Raw genomic sequence first — 17,236 nt, 5'->3', positions numbered from 1 at the left:
ATTTCAAACCACATGATGTCCAAACAAAAGTTCTCGGAACTGGGGCTTTCTGCTATTCTCTTTTGCTTTCCAGCGATTCTTTCTGCAGAGCCTTGACTTTGCTTGGAGCTGATGGCCTTAAGCTGATACAGAGCTGCCACCCTGAGAGCCGAGTCTGGGCTGAACATTGCAGCTGCCCAGGGAACAGCTGGTTAAGCCCTCAGCAGCTGCAGCAGCTGGGATTCCACCCAACATTTGAGCTGGGATTAATCCCATTTCCTCCACACACATCCTTTCCTTGTTCTAGTCCTGGCTAGTCTATAGGAGCTCGTAGAATCTCTGAGGCTAGAGAGCCTGAATCTCTCCCTGAGCTAAGCTGGGGCCCAAGTCACCCACCTTCCTCTTCTCTCAGAGGCAGCTGGTCAAGACACCTTAGCACCACCACAGGAGGGAGAACTGGTCTCTCTCTCTCTCTTATGGCCTGCTTGCCCTCATTCTATCCCTTGATAAACTGGTTAGGGTAGATTATTCTTTGAAATGTCTCATTTTCAACAACTGGTGGAATTGTCTAAAGATGAATGGGACTTCTTTGGGAGGGTAAGAAGGTGGATTTCCTTTATCTTTTAAAGACTCTATATGAAGGCCTGGAAACTTGGTGGGAGTGTAGCAGGAAGGTCAAGCGTCCTACTGGTGGTTGTCGCTTTTGAACTGTGATTGCCTCTCACTTGACCGTGGTTCCCCAGTTAAGAACAATAGGGCTGTATATTCTATTTGGTGCTTAGTCACCAGTTGTGACCTTGAGGAAAATCACTTTGTAATGCTAGAGGCTACTATACTACAATGAGGTGCTTCCAAGGGGTTGGAAATAAGGAGGTGCTCTGAGATTTAAACAAGTCAGATTAACACACAAGAGACAAGGCAGTTCCTCTCAGGTCCAGAGACACCCTTCCTTCAACAAATATTTATTAAAGCTCCTGCAAATACTATTTCAAATCCTAAAAGATGATGCTGTGAAAGTGCTGCACTCAATATGCCAGCAAATTTGGAAAACTCAGCAGTGGCCACAGGACTGGAAAAGGTCAGTTTTCATTCCAAACCCAAAGAAAGGCAATGCCAAAGAATGCTCAAACTACCACACAATTGCACTCATCTCACACGCTAGTAAAGTAATGCTCAAAATTCTCCAAGCCAGGCTTCAACAGTACATAAATTGCAAACTTCCAGATGTTCAAGCTGGGTTTAGAAAAGGCAGAGGAACTAGAAATCAAATTGCCAACATCCACTGGATCATCTAAAAAGCAAGAAAGTTTCAGAAAAACATCTTTTTCTGTTGTATTGACTATGCCAAAGCTTTTGACTGTGTGGATCACAACAAACTGTGGAAAATTCTGAAAGATATGGGAAGACCAGACCACCAGACCTGTCTCTTGAGAAATCTGTATGCAGGTCAGGAAGCAACAGTTAGAACTGGACATGGAACAACCGACTGGTTTCAAATAAGGAAAGGAGTACATCAAGGCTGTAGATTGTCACCCTGCTTATTCAACTTATATGCAGAGTACATCATGAGAAACGCTGGGCTGGATGAAGCACAAGCTGGAATCAAGATTCCTGGGAGAAATATCAATAACCTCAGATATGCATATACCACCCTTATGGGAGAAAGTGAAGAAGAACTAAAGAGCCTCTTGATGAAAGTGAAAGAGGAGAGTGAAAAAGTTGGCTTAAAGCTCAACATTCAGAAAACGAAGATCATGGCATCCAGTCCCATCACTTCATGGTAAATAGGTGGGGAAACAGTGGAAACAAGGACAGACTTTATTTTTTTGGGCTCCAAAATCACTGCAGATGGTGATTGCAGCCATGAAATTAAAAGACGCTTACTCCTTGAAAGGAAAATTATGACCAACCTGGAGAGCATATTAAAAAGCAGAGACATTACTTTGCCAACAAAAGTCCATCTAGTCAAAGGTATGGTTTTTCCAGTGGTCATGTATGGATGTGAGAGTTGGACTATAAAGAAAGCTGAGCGCCGAAGAATTGATGCTTTTGAACTGTGGTGTTGGAGAAGACTCTTAAGAGTCCCTTGGACTGCAAGGAGATCCAACTAGTTCATCCTAAAGAAAATCAGTCCTGAATATTCATTGGAAGGACTGATGCTAAAGCTGAAACTCCAATACTTTGGCCACCTGATGCGAAGAGCTGACTCATTTGAAAAGACCCTGATTCTGGGAAAGATTGAAGGTAGGAGGAGAAGGGGACAACAGAGGCTGAGATGGTTGGATGGTGTCACCAACTCAATGGAGATGAGTTCAAGTAAACTCTGGGAGTTGGTGATGGAGAGGGAGGCCTGGTGTGCTGCAGTCCATGGGGTTGCAAACATTCAGACGTGACTGAGCGACTGAACTGAACTTGCAAATACTCTTAGGCATCGTAGCAATACTATACTAAGGATTTTTGACATTTTTCTAGGAAATAAGCAATCATTTTATTTTTTAATATAAATTTATTTATTTTAATTGGAGGCTAATTACTTTACAATGTTGTATTGGTTTTGCCATACATTGACATGAATCTGCTGGAAATAAGCAATTATTTTAATGGATTAAATTAATTAGGTTTTAGTTGAAAGGAGTGGCCTGATTAAATTTGGGTTTTGAAAAGGTCATTCTAGCTCCTAAGTGGAGAATGGATTAGAACGGAGTTAGTGGGCCCATGGAGGGGAGCAAGCAAAATGGATAATGAGATAATGAGTGATGGTATTGGTTGAGTTAAAGAGATGGCAGTAGAGATGGAAAGGACAGTTTCAGGAAACAGTTATATTTGTGGGATTGATAGGACTTGGTGGTTGATTGGATAAAGCAGGGAGTGAAGAGTAAGGCAGAAGGAGAAAAAGATTTCTCTCAACTTTCTCTGCTTTATGTTAATGTATCTGAAATGAAAGAAAGAAAAGTAAAACATCTGAATGCAGAGTTCCAAAAAACAGAAAGGAAAGATAAGAAAGACTTCCTAAGTGAAAAATGCAAAGAAATAGAGGAAAACAATAAAATGGGAAAGACTAGAGATCTCTTCAAGAAAATTAGAGATACCAAGGGAACACTTCATGCAAAGATGGGCACAATAAAGGACAGAAATGGTATGGACCTAACAGAAACAGAAGATATTAAGAAGAGGTGGCAAGAATACACAAAAGAACTATAAAAAAAATCTTTATGATTTGGATAACAATGATGGTGTGATCACTCACCTAGAGCCAGACATCCTGGAATGTGACGTCAAATGGGCCTTAAGAAGCATCACTACAAACAAAGCTAGGGGAGGTGATGGAATTTCAGCTGAGCTATTTCAAATGTTAAAAGATGATGCTTTTAAAGTGTGCACTCAATATGCCAGCAAATTTGGAAAACTCAGCAGCAGCCACAGGATTGGAAAAGATCAGTTTTCATTCCAATCCTAAAGAAGGGCAATGCCAAAGAATGTTCAAATTACTGCACAATTGCACTCATTTCACATGCTATCAAGGTCATGCTCAAAATCCTCCAAGCTAGGCTTCAATAGTACATGAATGGAGAACTTCCAGATGTTCAAGATGGATTTAGAAAAGGCAGAGGAACCAGAGATCAAATTGTGAACATCCGTTGGATCATCGAAAAAGCAAGAGAGTTCCAGAAAAATATCTACTTCTGCTTTATTGACTATGCTAAAACCTTCAACTGTGTGGGTCACAACAAACTGTGGAAAATTCTTCGAGAGATAGGAATACCAGACCCCCTTAACTTTTTCCTGAGAAACCTGTATGCAGGTCAAGAAGCAACAGTTAGAACTGAACATGGAACAACAGAGTGGTTCAAAATTGGGAAAGGAGTGTGTCAAGGCTGTATATTGTCACTCTGTTTATTTACCTTATATGCAGAGTACATCATGCAAAATGCCAGATGGATGAATCACAAACTGGAATCAAGATTACCAGGAGAAATATCAATAACCTCAGATATACAGATGACACCATCCTTATGGCAGAAAGCAGAAAGGAACTAAAGAACCTCTTGATGAATGTGAAAGAGGAGAGTGAAAAGCTGGCATCTGGTCCCATCACTTCACAAATAGATAGGGTAAATGTTAAAACTAAACATTAAAAAAAACTAAGGTCATGGCATCTGGTCCTATTACTTCATGGTAAGTAAATGGGGAAACAATGGAAATAGTGAGAGACTTTATTTCTTGGGCTCCAAAATCACTGCAGATGGTGATTGCAGCCATGAAATTAAAAGACCCTTGCTCCTTGAAAGAAAAGCTATGACAATCCTAGATGGTGCATTAAAAAGCAGAGATATTACTTTGGCAACAAAGGTCCATCTAGTCAAAGCTATGGTTTTTCCAGTAGTCATGTATGGATGTGAGAGCTGTACCATAAAGAAGGCTGAGTGCCGAAGAATTGATGCTTTTGAACTGTGATGTTGGAGAAGACTCTTGAGAGTCCTTGGACTGCAAGGAGATCAAACCAGTAAATCCTAAAGGAAATCAAGCTTTAATATTCATTAAAGACTGAATTCATTGGAATTCATTGGAAAGCTGAAGCTGAAGCTCCACTACTTTGGTCACCTGATTCAGAGTCGACTTATCGGAAAAGATCCTGATGCTAGGAAAGATAGAAGGCAGGAGCAGAAGAGAATGACAGATGACGAGATGGTTGGATGGCATCACCAACTCAATGGACATGAGTTTGAGTGAGCTCCAGGAGATGGTGGAGGACAGGGAATCCTGGCGTGCTGCAGACCATGCGGTTGTAAAGAGTTGGACACAACAGAGGGACTGAACAACAACAAAATGAAAGAAAGTGTCCTTGATCAACCAGTATCGATCTATTAATCCAAAATGGAATGTGGCAAATGGGCAACTCAGTCAATCAGTTTGTTACCATGTGCCTAGAATTATCTTTCATTTATGCATTAATTTATTATTTTGGGGGAGTTGTGCTGCGTCTTCATTGCTGCGCTCAGGATTTCTCTAGTTATGGCGCAGGTGGGGGCTGATGTCTAGTTGTGGTGCATGGGCTTCTCACTGCGGTGGCTTCTCTTGTTGAGAAGCATGGGCTCCAGAGCTTGTACGCTTCAGTAGTTGCGGTGCACAGGCCCAGTTGCCCTGTGGTGTGTGGACTCCTTCCAGACCAGGGATGGACCAAGGATTGAACCTGTGTCCCCTGAGTTGGCAGGCAGATTCTTAACCAATGGACCACCAGGGAAGTCCATGCCTAGAATTATCTTGAGGAGAGAGGTGCTGAATGTGGTCACTGGTGGGTCAGGGATGGTTCTTTGGGTCTCCATATGACCTGGTTGAAATACCTTCTTCTTTATCCTAATTTTCCGTTCATCGGGCAACAAACTGGTACCTCACTGGAAAAGGGAGTGCCCTAGATAGAGAAGCACAGACTTCCTTGGTAGTGGAAAGGGAAAGCATGGTGGGAACCCAGATCTGGTGTTCATGAATTAATTTGAGGCTTCCCTAGCGCATGACCATTTGGAGGTGTCCTGAGAAAGTCCAGTTCCCAAGCTGGCTAGACTGAGTGCTCCTCCCTGCATTGCCTTTCTCAGTGGTGTCCAGGGAGGGAGCCAGGCCATCTGCTTCTGTGAATACCTCTCTGGCCAAACTGCTCATTCATTTTCAAACTAATAATGATAGTTCTTTCGATGGCTTCAATTTAATGAGTACCAAATATTTTTCAATTGAGTGATAGGGATTATCTCATTTACTTCTCACAAGAGTTGTGCAAAAGCCAGTATTTGATGCCAGAAAGATTTTTTCAGGTCATAGGAGGGCTAAAGGTCTGGTTCCAAGGTTGTACAGCCAAAAACAATGCCTCAGATGACAGAACCAAGCCAGGGGCATTGTGGCAACTGCCATTAAACACTGGACAGTGCAGTGCGCGGGCTGATGCCCTGACTAGAGGCTGGAAGGCACCGCTGACACCGTGGCCACTACCTGGCAACTCAGGCTTTCTGTGGCAGCTGGAAAGAATGACAAATGTTTACTACCTGGTTATTCTGACCATTTCACAGAAGAGAAACTGAGGCTCAGAGGAGTCAAGTACCTGCCTGAGATCACAAAGTGAGTCAGTTAGGATCTGAAACCAGGTCTGGTTGACTGCAAAGTCCATATTCTTTCCATGATATTTCACTGGTATAATGCACTTTACTTCTCCAGGCTGCATTTTCTCAGTCTGTAGTTTGGAGTAGTTGTGCTCCATCAGTGGTTCTCAAAGTGTGGTCTCTAGACCAGCAACCTCAGAATTGCCTGGAAACTTGTTCAAAAGACACATTTTTGGTTCCTACCCAGACCTATTGAATCAAAAACTCTGGTGTAGGGTTCAACAATCTGTGCATTAACAAACTCTCTGAGTGACTCTAACATGTCCTCACTCTTCAGAATAACTGTACCAGATGATCGCCAAAGTCCTCCAGCTCTCATATGTTATAATTCAGTTATTTTGGAAGTTGCTGATTGTGGTCCTTGGATCAAGCAAGGTCCCTTTAGAGGAGCTAAGTAGTGCTAATTTTTCTGAAATGAGTTGGTGTTTATCAAACTCCATGATAGCAAAATTTAAGAAGAGGGATAAGGATGAGGAAAGTACAGATGTATGAACATGCAGGGGAGATACCTTCACGTGCATCCTGGTTATTTTTTCTGGTGAGTGCCTAGAGATACATGTCCTTAACTGGCTCATTAATATGTGAACAGCTGAAAGTTGTCTCAAAATCCAGAGGTCATAAATAAGTACATTAGAGACTTCCTTGGTGGTCCAGTGGTTAAGATTCCGCACTTCCACTGCAGGAGGCATGGGTTTTATCCCTGGTTGAAGTACAAAAATCCCAAATGCCGTGTGATGTGGCAAAAACAAAAAATCCACAAACAAACAAAACAACTATGTAAAAAATCAGTGCATTGATTCAATACTCTCCCCATTCCCCCACTAAGCAATTCCTGTTCTCCCCATGTCCTCCACATCTATAAATGGAATTTGGCCTCTTTTAATCAAGTCATCATCTTTTCAAGTTCTGTCTGGAGCACCCTTTGTATGAGTCCTCGGCATCCTCTCTGTTGCTGTTGTGGTCCAGGCCCTCATCTTTCTCCTCCTGGATATCAGCTTCCTAATTGTGCTGCTGCCTCCAGCCTCAGTCTCTCCTGGTACATCCTTCTCCACAGGGTCACCAGCGAGATCCTTACAAAGAACAGCTGTCTTCATGGTACTGTCCTCCCCACAACACTTCCACCTGGGAAATAGCAAAGGTCCCACTGCTCATTGCAGAGCTTCCCAAACCTCTTACTATTTTGATGACTATGTCTATAGTCCCATTCCACCCATATAATTATTTAGTATTTTACTGTCTTTTCTTTCTATCAGTTTCAGCCTCATCTAAGCAAGAATATTTGTGAAGTCATCGTTTTGGCATTAAGGCTCTTATTTTTCCTACCACACATTAAAAATTACATAACAAAAAAAATTTGTTATGTTATTTTTAAGTTTGTGTATTAACTAAGTCATCTTACATACTGCTAGTGGTATATTTTGAAAGCCCTTGGGATACTGAATAAAGATCAAATTTTTAAATCTGGCATTCAGAACCCTCCTTGATCTGATCCCAGTCAAATCTCCAGCCTTAATTTCCACACATAGCCCACACACATAGAATGCTGCAAGTACAGGATCCACTCTGTATTTCCAAATACACTGTGCTTTTGCTCTTCTCTTAGCATTTTGCCTTAAAACTTTTTTTTTTTAATGGAATGAGAGTTCCTTGGACAGCAAGGAGAGCAAACTGGTTGATCTTAAAGGAAATCAACCCTGAATATTCATTGGAAGGACTGATGCTGAAGCTGAAGCCCCAATACTTTGGCCACCTGATGTGAAGAGCTGACTTATTGGAAAAGACCCTGATTCTAGAAAAGATAGAAGGCAGGAGGAGAAGGGGACGACAGAGGACGAGATGGTTGGATGGGATCACTGACTCAATGGACATGAGTTTGAGCAAACTCTGTGAGTTGGTGAAGGGCAGGGAAGCCTGGTGTGCTGCAGTCCATGGGGTCACAAAGAATTGGAGACGACTGAGGGACTGAACAACAGCAACATATTTGATTTACAATGTTGTGTTAGTTTCAGCATAGTGATTCACAGCAAAGTGATTCAATTATATATATTCCAGATTCTTTTCCATTTTAGGTTATTACAAGATATTGAGCGTAGTTCCGTGTGCCATACAGTAGGTCCTTGTTGGTTATCCATTTTATTTATATTTTTAGGCCCAGTTGTGTGGCATGCAGGATGTTAGTTCCCCAGCCAGGGATGAAATCCGTACCCGCTATGTTGGGAGTATGGAGTCATAACCACTGGACCACCAGGGAAGTACCTCCATTTTAAAAAATAATAATTTGACCCGGTGCCTAAAAAAAAAAAAAATAATAATAATTTGATTTATTTTTGACTGTGATGGATCTTCACTGCTGCATGGGGGCTTCTCTTCTTTGCTGTATGCAGGCTTCTCACTGCGGGGGCTTCTCACTGCAGAGCACAGACTCTAGGCAAGGAGCTTCAGTAGTTGCGGTACTCAGTACTTGTGGTTCCCGGGCTCTAGAGCACAGGCTCAATAGTTGTGGTACATGGGCTTAGATGCCCCATGGCATTTGGAATCTTCCTGGAAAGGGATCAAACCCGTGTCTCCCTCACTGGCAGGTGGAATCTTTACCACTGAGCCAACAGGGAAGCCCCGTCCATTTTACATACATATATACATAGTATACATATGTTAATCCTAAACTCCTAATTTATCCCTCTCCATCCCAGCATTTTGCTTTTTTGCTCAGGGCATTCTTGAGCTTTAAGTTTCAGCTCATTTATCAGTTATCATGTGAAATCTCTTTGATCTTTCCAGACAGAATCAATCACCTTTTCATTCTTCCTTCCTCCCTTTTTTCTTTCCTTCCTCTTTTTCTTTTTTTTTCTTGAAGAAAAATTTCTTCTATGGTTCTAGCTAGTTTTACTGTAATGTGAAACCTGCTATAATTTTGTTTGATAATTTTTCCTACTATGACGTTCGGAAGTGTATCATTCAGAATCCTCGCAGGAAATAGATTGCATACTCGAATGGGGAATTGAGGAGCATAGAATGAAGGGAATGTTCATAAAAGTGTGGACAGGATAATGGAGTATCTACAAGTGTTTTGAAGTATTCAGAGTCTGTCTTCAGTGGGGAGTCACCAGAGGTGCTAACCCCTAGACCTGAAGGGCGAGGGAAGAAAGGGTCGCAAGAATCCAAGAGAGGTGTAACTGTACCTAGTTGAAGGAGAGGACCTTCCAACAGGGTCTGTGGCTTCTGTTAGCCCCATGAGTGAGTCCAGGAGAGCCAACAGAAGAACTGCCAATTCAATCCATGAAATCATCAGAAACAATACATTGGTGTTGTTTTAAACCACCAAGTTTTGATATAGTTTGTTATGCAACAATAGATAACTGATATATTAGCAGGGAGGTGAAGCCATAACTATTCCTCCACCAAAACTGTGAGAAACCAAGAAGATCTGTGAAATGGGACCCATCATTTCAATGCAAACCTTTATTAATAGTAAAAACATTTTTATTTTCTTCAAGATTTTTGTTTGATGTGGGCCATTTTTTAAAAGTCTTTATTGAATTTGTTACAATGTTTCTGTTTTATGTTTTGGTTTTTGGCCTCAAGGCATGTAGGATCTTAGCTCCCCAACCAGGGATCAAACCAGGACCTCCTGAAATGGAAGGCAAAGTCTTAACCAGTAGAGTGCAGGGAAGTCCCTTCATTTTTCATAGAGATACTTAAAACAGTTTTCTGGCAGCAATTCATCTTCATTTTATCTCAGCTGTTTGAAATAGAGCAATGTATGATGCTGTCTCTAGAAATTTTATGCTAAGCTTATTTATCAAACATTAGGGTAGTTTGCTTCCCTCATTTTATCCTTTATTGGTGATCTTTGCATATCTGTGATCTTTATGAAGTAACCATTTATGCCTTCCCTTTATGGTGATTGATATTTAACAAATATCTTGGTCTCAAGATACGCAGGTCTATTAGAATGGCTCACTAAACATTTGTTCCTATTCTCTTTTGCTTTCCTTTGCAAAGAGTGGAAAACAAAATGCTAAACAAAATTTCCTGGCTCTCTTGTAAGTAGAGATGACCATATGATACAGTTCTGTTCAAGATGTAGGAGAAAATTTTCCATGAGATCTTGTATCTGCATTAAAACAAAAAAAAAAACCTCACAATAGAAAGTCCTTTGTTTTAGTCCTTTTGCCTTCTTCTTGACTGAAAACAAGAGAGTTCGAGGATGTTTTAATAAATAGACTATTTACAAAGGTGCGGGCAGGGTGTAGGAAAACAAAGGGGATAGAGCAGCACCCCAGGTGAGTATCAGAGAAGCTCTTAACTACTGCGGGCCTGAAGGGTGAGGGAGGCAATTACTGGAAATAGAACATGAGAGCTGCCTGTGTTGGGGTAAGAGGAGTGCTTTGAGAGGTGCTGTGACCTTCATGGTGGGAACAGACCATCTCTTCCTTCTGTTCTGTGAGTACTCCTCTTTGGCTGAACCCCCCTGGGATCCAAGGATCAAGGTCTACCTCTTAGACACAAATCTAGGTGGAAAAGTGTAGAAAGTTAACCTGGAAAGACAAGCAATAAAAAAGGCATCTATTACTTACCTTTATATACCTACTGTGCAAGATATGGTAAGAGTGCCTGATACAAAGGAAGAGATGAATAAAAGTTTATTGAATTGAATCCAGTTCTTTATTTTATTCTACAGTGTTTAAAACCTAATCTGGGATTACTGCCAACCTCATTCAGGCCCAATAATCCAACATAAAATTGCTGCTCTACAAGGAACTTCGTTTACCCAACAGTAAAGGTCCTTTCCTGAGACCAGATTAAAAAGTGGCTCTTTGAAATAACTTTTGTGGATATGGATATTTTTAAGCACGAGATGGTTCTTTAGTTTTATAAAGCCTGTCCTCTAATACAATCTAACTCCTACACACTCGCCTCATCAGGGTCTTCCAGAAGAAATAACTTTTGTATGCTACCTATATGACAAAGTCTCAGTTTCTACATCTGTAAGAGAACAGTAATAACAGCTACCCATTACTCAAGTTTTTCTGGTGGCTCAGTGGTAAAGAATCCACCTGCCAATGCAGGAAATGCAGGTTTGATCCCTGGGTCAGGAAGATCCCGTAGAAAAGGAAATGGCAACCCACTCCAGTATTTTTATCTGGGAAATCTCATGTACAGAGGAATCTGGCTGGCTGCAGTCCATGAGGTCTCAAAAAACTTGGACATGACTTAGTAACTAAACAACAGCAACAACTCAAGTCACGGACACAAATGTTACCTCCTCAGGCTTTCTAGGATATATAAAAAGAGAGTATGGGGCTTACCTGGTGGCTCAGTGGTAAAGAATCTGCCTGCCAAGGCAGGAGACTCAGGTTCTATCCCTTGTCTGGGTAGATCCTACATGTCACAGAGCAACTAAGCCTGTGAATCACAATTATTGAGCCTCGCTCTAGAGCCTGGGAACCACAACTACTGAGCCCACATGCCTAGAGCCTGTGCTCCAAAACAAGAGAAGCCACTGCGATGAGAAGCCCAAACAATGCAACTAGGGAGCAGCCCCTGCTCTCTGCAAAGAGAGATATGCCCAATCAGCAACAATGACCCAGCACAGCCAAAAAAATGAATAAATACATAAAATTATTTTAAAAAGAGAGGAATAACACCCCAATTACTTTCTAGCCCACTAATGTCTTATTTATTTTTTCTCATTGCAGTTATTACTTTTTAAATTGTAGCTTATTTACTGTTTGCTTGTAGATTGTTGGTCTTCTCCCAAAAGAATACTTGATCCTTGTAAGCAGAGACCTTGTCTGTATTGTTCACCGCTGTATTCTAAGCACCTGGAAGGGTGACTGGGACATGGTGGTTGTTTGATAAATATTTGTTGATGAATGCGTGAACAATGCCAATTAACAACCTCAGGCTGTGGTGAATATTAAATAAGATGACAGTGCAATGCTCCTGGCATAAAGTAAAAGTCTCTCTAAATCTAGGTGTTTTCTTTCCTCTTTTTCCTCCCTCACCTTCTGTATCCACACCTTCAGCAAGCAAGTGAACTTAACCTCAGCCTCAAAACATACCCCAAATTCTCTGAATGAAATTCATTCATCACTATCACTCTAGTCAAGCCACTCTCACTCCTTACCTGGTCTACAAATAACAGTCTCCTGGCTGATCTCCCTGTTTGTTCCACTTGCTCCTGTTTCTCTCAAACCCCAGTCCATTCTCCACAGTCAGAAAGATCTTTTAGAAACACAATTCAGATCATGTCATGCCCCAATTTACTTAATGACACCATCAACAGCCATCACCAGCAGCTTTCTAGGTATTTAGAATTAGCCCAAACTACTTTACAGGGGCTAGCACCTGCGATCCTCTTAGACTTCATCTACTTTAGGCTAACTGGCTTTCTCTCTTCTGGATTTTAACAAACTTATTTCCATTCTAGTGCTGGTGGATTCTTCTGTCTGAATCTTTACCTAGCTGGCTCCTTAGTGTCATTTGAACTTCAGCTTAAATGGGGCTTGTTTTGAAATGAAAAGTCACTAATTTGTGTCACTAATGACTAATCCAGTCATTTCTTATCACAGTTTCCCGCCCCCCCCCCCCTTTATTTTTATTTATTTGGCTGCGCAGGGTCTTAATTGCAGCATATGGGATCTTAGTATCCTGACCAGGGGTTGAATCCCCGCCCTCTGCATTGGGAACGAAGAGTACTCTGCATTAGACCACCCAGAAGTCCCTTGTAACACTGCTTTTTTTGTTGCACTTAATATTATCTAACATTTACTTGTTTATGTTTGTTTCTTCCCAACTGAATTTTAAGCTTGTGAACTCAGAGACCTTATCTATTGTGTTCATCACTCTATCTTCAAATATAGAGTAATAGCTAAAACATATCAGATCAGATCAGATCAGATATATGCTTAAGTATTTGTTGAATAAATAAATGCTTTGATTGTGATAACGGTAACAGCTAAACCTCAGAGGACTTGGCCACAAATTCTAACAATTTTTCAAGGAATAAGAATCGCAGTTCCGAAGTTAGATCCTGGAAGACTACAGAAACCTGACAAAATATCTGGGGCTAAAGTTTGGAGGGGGATATATTACAACTTTGGCCTTTTTCCCCTACCCAAGGACTCCGGAGATCTTGCAAAAGGGAGACCTAGAGTCTTTTGACCATAAATTCTAGCCCAGCCACAACGCTTTTCCATCCACGATTCTTTGCAGCCACTATTACTCGATTGCAAACGCGCAAACACCTCTAGGACCCCGGGTTCCTTTCTGTTTCTTTATGAATGAACCGGGTCTAGTGTGCGCATGCGCAACTCCTTTTTCTCCCGCTCCACGTGAGGCCCGCCCTTCCCTCCTGCTAACGGCTCCGCCCCTATCCTTTCTAATGGACCAATGGCGAGCGGCCTGGGGGGCGGAGCCCTGAGCGGCGCGGCAGTGTAGTTCCCCGGTCGCCCGGCTCCCTCGCCTTAGTCTTGCTGTGTTGTGATCACGTGGCCAGCTCCGGGCGCGGCGCTTGTTTTGGTTTCCCTCTAGCTTGCCCCTGGCAGCTTCAGAGTGAGCGACTTTCCCGTGCCGCTTGCCACACCTGACTGCACTGCGACTTTCTCTTCTTGGGGCTCTCTCAGCTCCAAGTTCTACAAGCCCCTCGGGGCCGGCTCCTGCCATGCCGTTAGTTCGCTACAGGAAGGTGGTCATCCTCGGATACCGTTCTGTAGGTGAGTCTCCGTCTAGGGCAGAGCACCAATGCACCGCGGCTTTGTGGCCAGAGGAGGCGCACTGCCGCGGGAAGGCGACCCAGGGAGAAATGGTGGCATCCTTAGAACCAGCTTGTAGAGCGAGGACTGAAAGGTTGGAGTGGGAAAGGCTGGGGTGGTGGTAGTGTTCAAGGCGGCAGGAAGCTGGAGCATGGAAGAGTTAACATGGGCTTACTGCTTGAACACCACAGTGGTCCTCAGCGTTCGTTACTCTGGGGGGTGGAGGTGGGGGCAGGATTTGATGGCGGGGGCGCGGTCTGGGTGGGGCAAGTCTCAGGTGTCGGATGCAAGGCTGACTGAATCCTGGGGAATCCGGATCTTCCCAGGAGTTGGGTGGGGAAAGACAGCAGGAAAGGCTTCCTGCGTCGCTACTGTATGCATCCGGTGGCCAAGGTGCAGAGACCTGGGGCGAAAAGAGGGTGAAGGAGTCTAAGGGAAAGCATTGCATGGGGCATTCACAGGCTAGGATGCTAATTCGGGGTTTCCTTTAGTCCAGGGCCTCAGCCCGAAAGGACAGAGGAAATGAATGTGGATGGGTGATTTGGCTACAATTACCTCTGCTTCCCACAGGGAAGACATCTTTAGCACATCAATTTGTGGAGGGCGAGTTCCTGGAAGACTATGATCCTACTGTGGAGAATAGTGAGTAAATTTCTCCCCTTGGGGTGGGGTAGGGAGGGCTTGGGTGCCCCCCCCAAGGCCACACTTTGGGATTTTTCCGGGTGCCAAATGGATGATTTAATTAGATATTAAATCTAATCTCTTCTCTATCAATCCTGTTCTGTGAGTGGAGCTCGAGTGTGCATTTTCCAAGATACTGAGTCCAGGATAGTGCATGTGTAGATAATAAGAAGCCTAACATTGTATCTTAAGTTTCCTGGAGAGCTCCTTGAACCTGGCCCATCTGTGTTAATATATAGGGGCACAGATTGCTCACCCTACAAGGCACCTCACAGTCAAGTTTTCTTTTCTTTTCAGCTTACAGCAAGATAGTGACTGTTGGCAAAGATGAGTTTCACCTACACCTGGTGGACACAGCAGGGCAGGTACCAGTTTGGGGTAGGGTGTCTAAATGTGGCAGTTCAGTCCTGGGAGATGAAGTCTGGTAGCCTCTGAGGCTCATCTGTAAAGTAGTATTAAAAGAAAAGCATTTTAGCAGTATTTCAGTGTGCAGTGCTGTTTGGAGCTACTCTATAAGTACTTGTTGGATAGAAGTGACTGGAGTAGGGAGTGCCACAGGGAGGGTCCCCAGGATGCAGCCCAGCAAACTTGGCCATCTGAGTCTTGTGAATCAAGGTATTGATGTTTCTATTTCTTGTCAGGATGAGTACAGCATTCTGCCCTATTCATTCATCATTGGGGTCCATGGTTATGTGCTTGTGTATTCTGTCACCTCTCTGCATAGGTAAGTGACCAAGGTTGAGAGTGGGGGACTTGGGAGGACCTGAGGGCTGTCCCAGAATAAAATTGTAAGATTCTTTTCTTGTGTTTAAAGCTTCCAAGTCATTGAGAGTCTGTACCAAAAGCTACATGAAGGCCACGGGAAAACCCGGTACGTGGCACAGGGGATAAAGACATAGTGTGGACACCAGGGAAGAGGGAAGGCAGAGGGGAGTATTGATCCAAATTAAGGAGGAAGCCGGGACATAGATCCTATCTGATTTGATGGGGAGTTGTCCAGCTATGATGTGAAGAAGGTTGGGGTCCATGGGGAACAGAGGGGATTCTGTTGTAACTGCTGTTTCCTCCCAGGCTGCCGGTGGTGCTGGTGGGAAACAAGGCCGATCTCTCTCCAGACAGGTATGGAAATCTCTGTAGCTTAAGGCAAAGGAAAGTGTGTAGGAATGAGTCAGGCTCTTGTCCTGGCTCTGCCACTGATTTGAACCAGTCGTTTTACCTCTTCGTTTCTAACTTGAAGGTTAAGACAAAATGATCCTTCTATCTCAAAAGCTGTAATTTCATATTTCAAGCCTCAGTCCTAGGCTCCTTTGTTTTCTTGTATTTTCTTCTTTCCCAAACCTTCTCCCAAACCTTGGAATGAGATGAGTCAGAGGAAGTCTAGTTTCTGTAAAGATTTTTCAGAGAACATGGGGCCTATTGCTATTCTTCATTTTCATGTCCTGAATTTGCTTCTAGGGAGGTCCAGGCTGTTGAGGGGAAGAAGCTGGCAGCCTCCTGGGGTGCAACATTTATGGAGTCATCTGCTCGAAATAATCAGGTACTGGGCCTGAAGAGTAGGAAGGTGGTGGGGGTAGCAGTGTTTTTCTTTTTATGCCACTGCTTGGTGGTGGGGATGGTGGGGGAGTGGGGCATTCACCTGAGAGTTGGGTGGTATTGGCAGTGAACTCAACCAATTTTTTTTTTTTTTTTGCCCTGAATCCTTATCCCTTGCAGCTGACTCAAGGCATCTTCACCAAAGTCATCCAGGAGATTGCCCGGGTAGAGAATTCATATGGACAAGAGCGCCGCTGCCATCTCATGTGAGCCCAGAGATGAGCTCTTGAGGAAGGCGCAGCTGCCTTGATTCTGCCCTGGTATTTTCCAAGCTCCAGTGGGGGCGTGTGGGGGCGCCCTCAGGACTTCACGGGTTTGTTTGGTTGCCAGCTGTGTCCCTGGCCCTCTAGGCACACAGTGAGGTACCCTCATGTTTGCACACTTACCCAGGCTCCCGTGGCCTGGTTGTCCATGTTTACAAAGAGGCAAGGATGTCTCATGGGCACTGTCCTCTAGCTCTGTTTTTGCTAAATATATGAACTGTGATAATCTATGGGGTTGGGATATGAGTCCTGGGCATTGTTTATTCAGGACCCAGTCTCCTCTGTAGGTTTTGGGTGTTGGCTGGGTGAGGGGAGCTGGGGACTCCTGAAGCGAAGCTGGCTCCCAGGAGTGACAATGTAAATATGCAAATAAACTGAGAAATCTTTTTGTAATTGACTTCTCTGTGTCTGGGGAGCACTCAGGGCCAGTATCTTCTTTTCTAAGAAGTGATGACTGTGGCCTTTGGTAGAGAATCAAGGTTTTTACTCCTCCAACCTTGTTCCTATTCCTTACCCCTCATTCATTCAGGACCATCACCCTAAGACTTACTACTTATTTTTCCCAACTTTCTTTTCTACCCTGTTCTCCCATACAGGTAACCAACTGACTGCCACTCCCTCCCATCCAAATTTGTAGGCTCTCACAACCCCCTTAACTACAGAAACACTGCCCTCTAGTGGCCAGCTGCCACATGCTGCCCTAGCTTCCCTCCTGGGGCCTTGGGATTTGTTGGATCTCAGAGAGGATACGTTTGGGTTGGAAGAAAGACCCTTGTTCCTAATGATGTAACAACTGTGAAGTAGTGTGAAGGCAGGG

At 43.4% G+C, this 17,236-nt stretch overlaps 1 protein-coding gene across 1 annotated transcript; it reads left to right on the top strand.

Annotated features, from left to right (window-relative positions):
• The first annotated feature begins 13,547 nt into the window (after positions 1 to 13,547).
• Positions 13,548 to 16,812, top strand: RHEBL1 (RHEB like 1). Its single transcript, XM_006054538.4, has 8 exons — positions 13,548 to 13,843; positions 14,453 to 14,524; positions 14,861 to 14,928; positions 15,205 to 15,287; positions 15,378 to 15,434; positions 15,635 to 15,682; positions 16,019 to 16,100; positions 16,277 to 16,812. The coding sequence occupies exons 1-8, from the start codon at positions 13,792 to 13,794 to the stop codon at positions 16,364 to 16,366; spliced, it is 552 nt and encodes a 183-aa protein (XP_006054600.1). The 5' UTR covers positions 13,548 to 13,791; the 3' UTR covers positions 16,367 to 16,812.
• The last annotated feature ends 424 nt before the right edge of the window (positions 16,813 to 17,236 follow it).

Source organism: Bubalus bubalis, chromosome 4 (genome assembly GCF_019923935.1).
Source record: "Bubalus bubalis isolate 160015118507 breed Murrah chromosome 4, NDDB_SH_1, whole genome shotgun sequence".
Taxonomy (NCBI): domain Eukaryota; kingdom Metazoa; phylum Chordata; class Mammalia; order Artiodactyla; family Bovidae; genus Bubalus; species Bubalus bubalis.
Note: the sequence above shows the minus strand (reverse complement) of the source record. Positions and strands in the feature narration are given on the sequence as shown.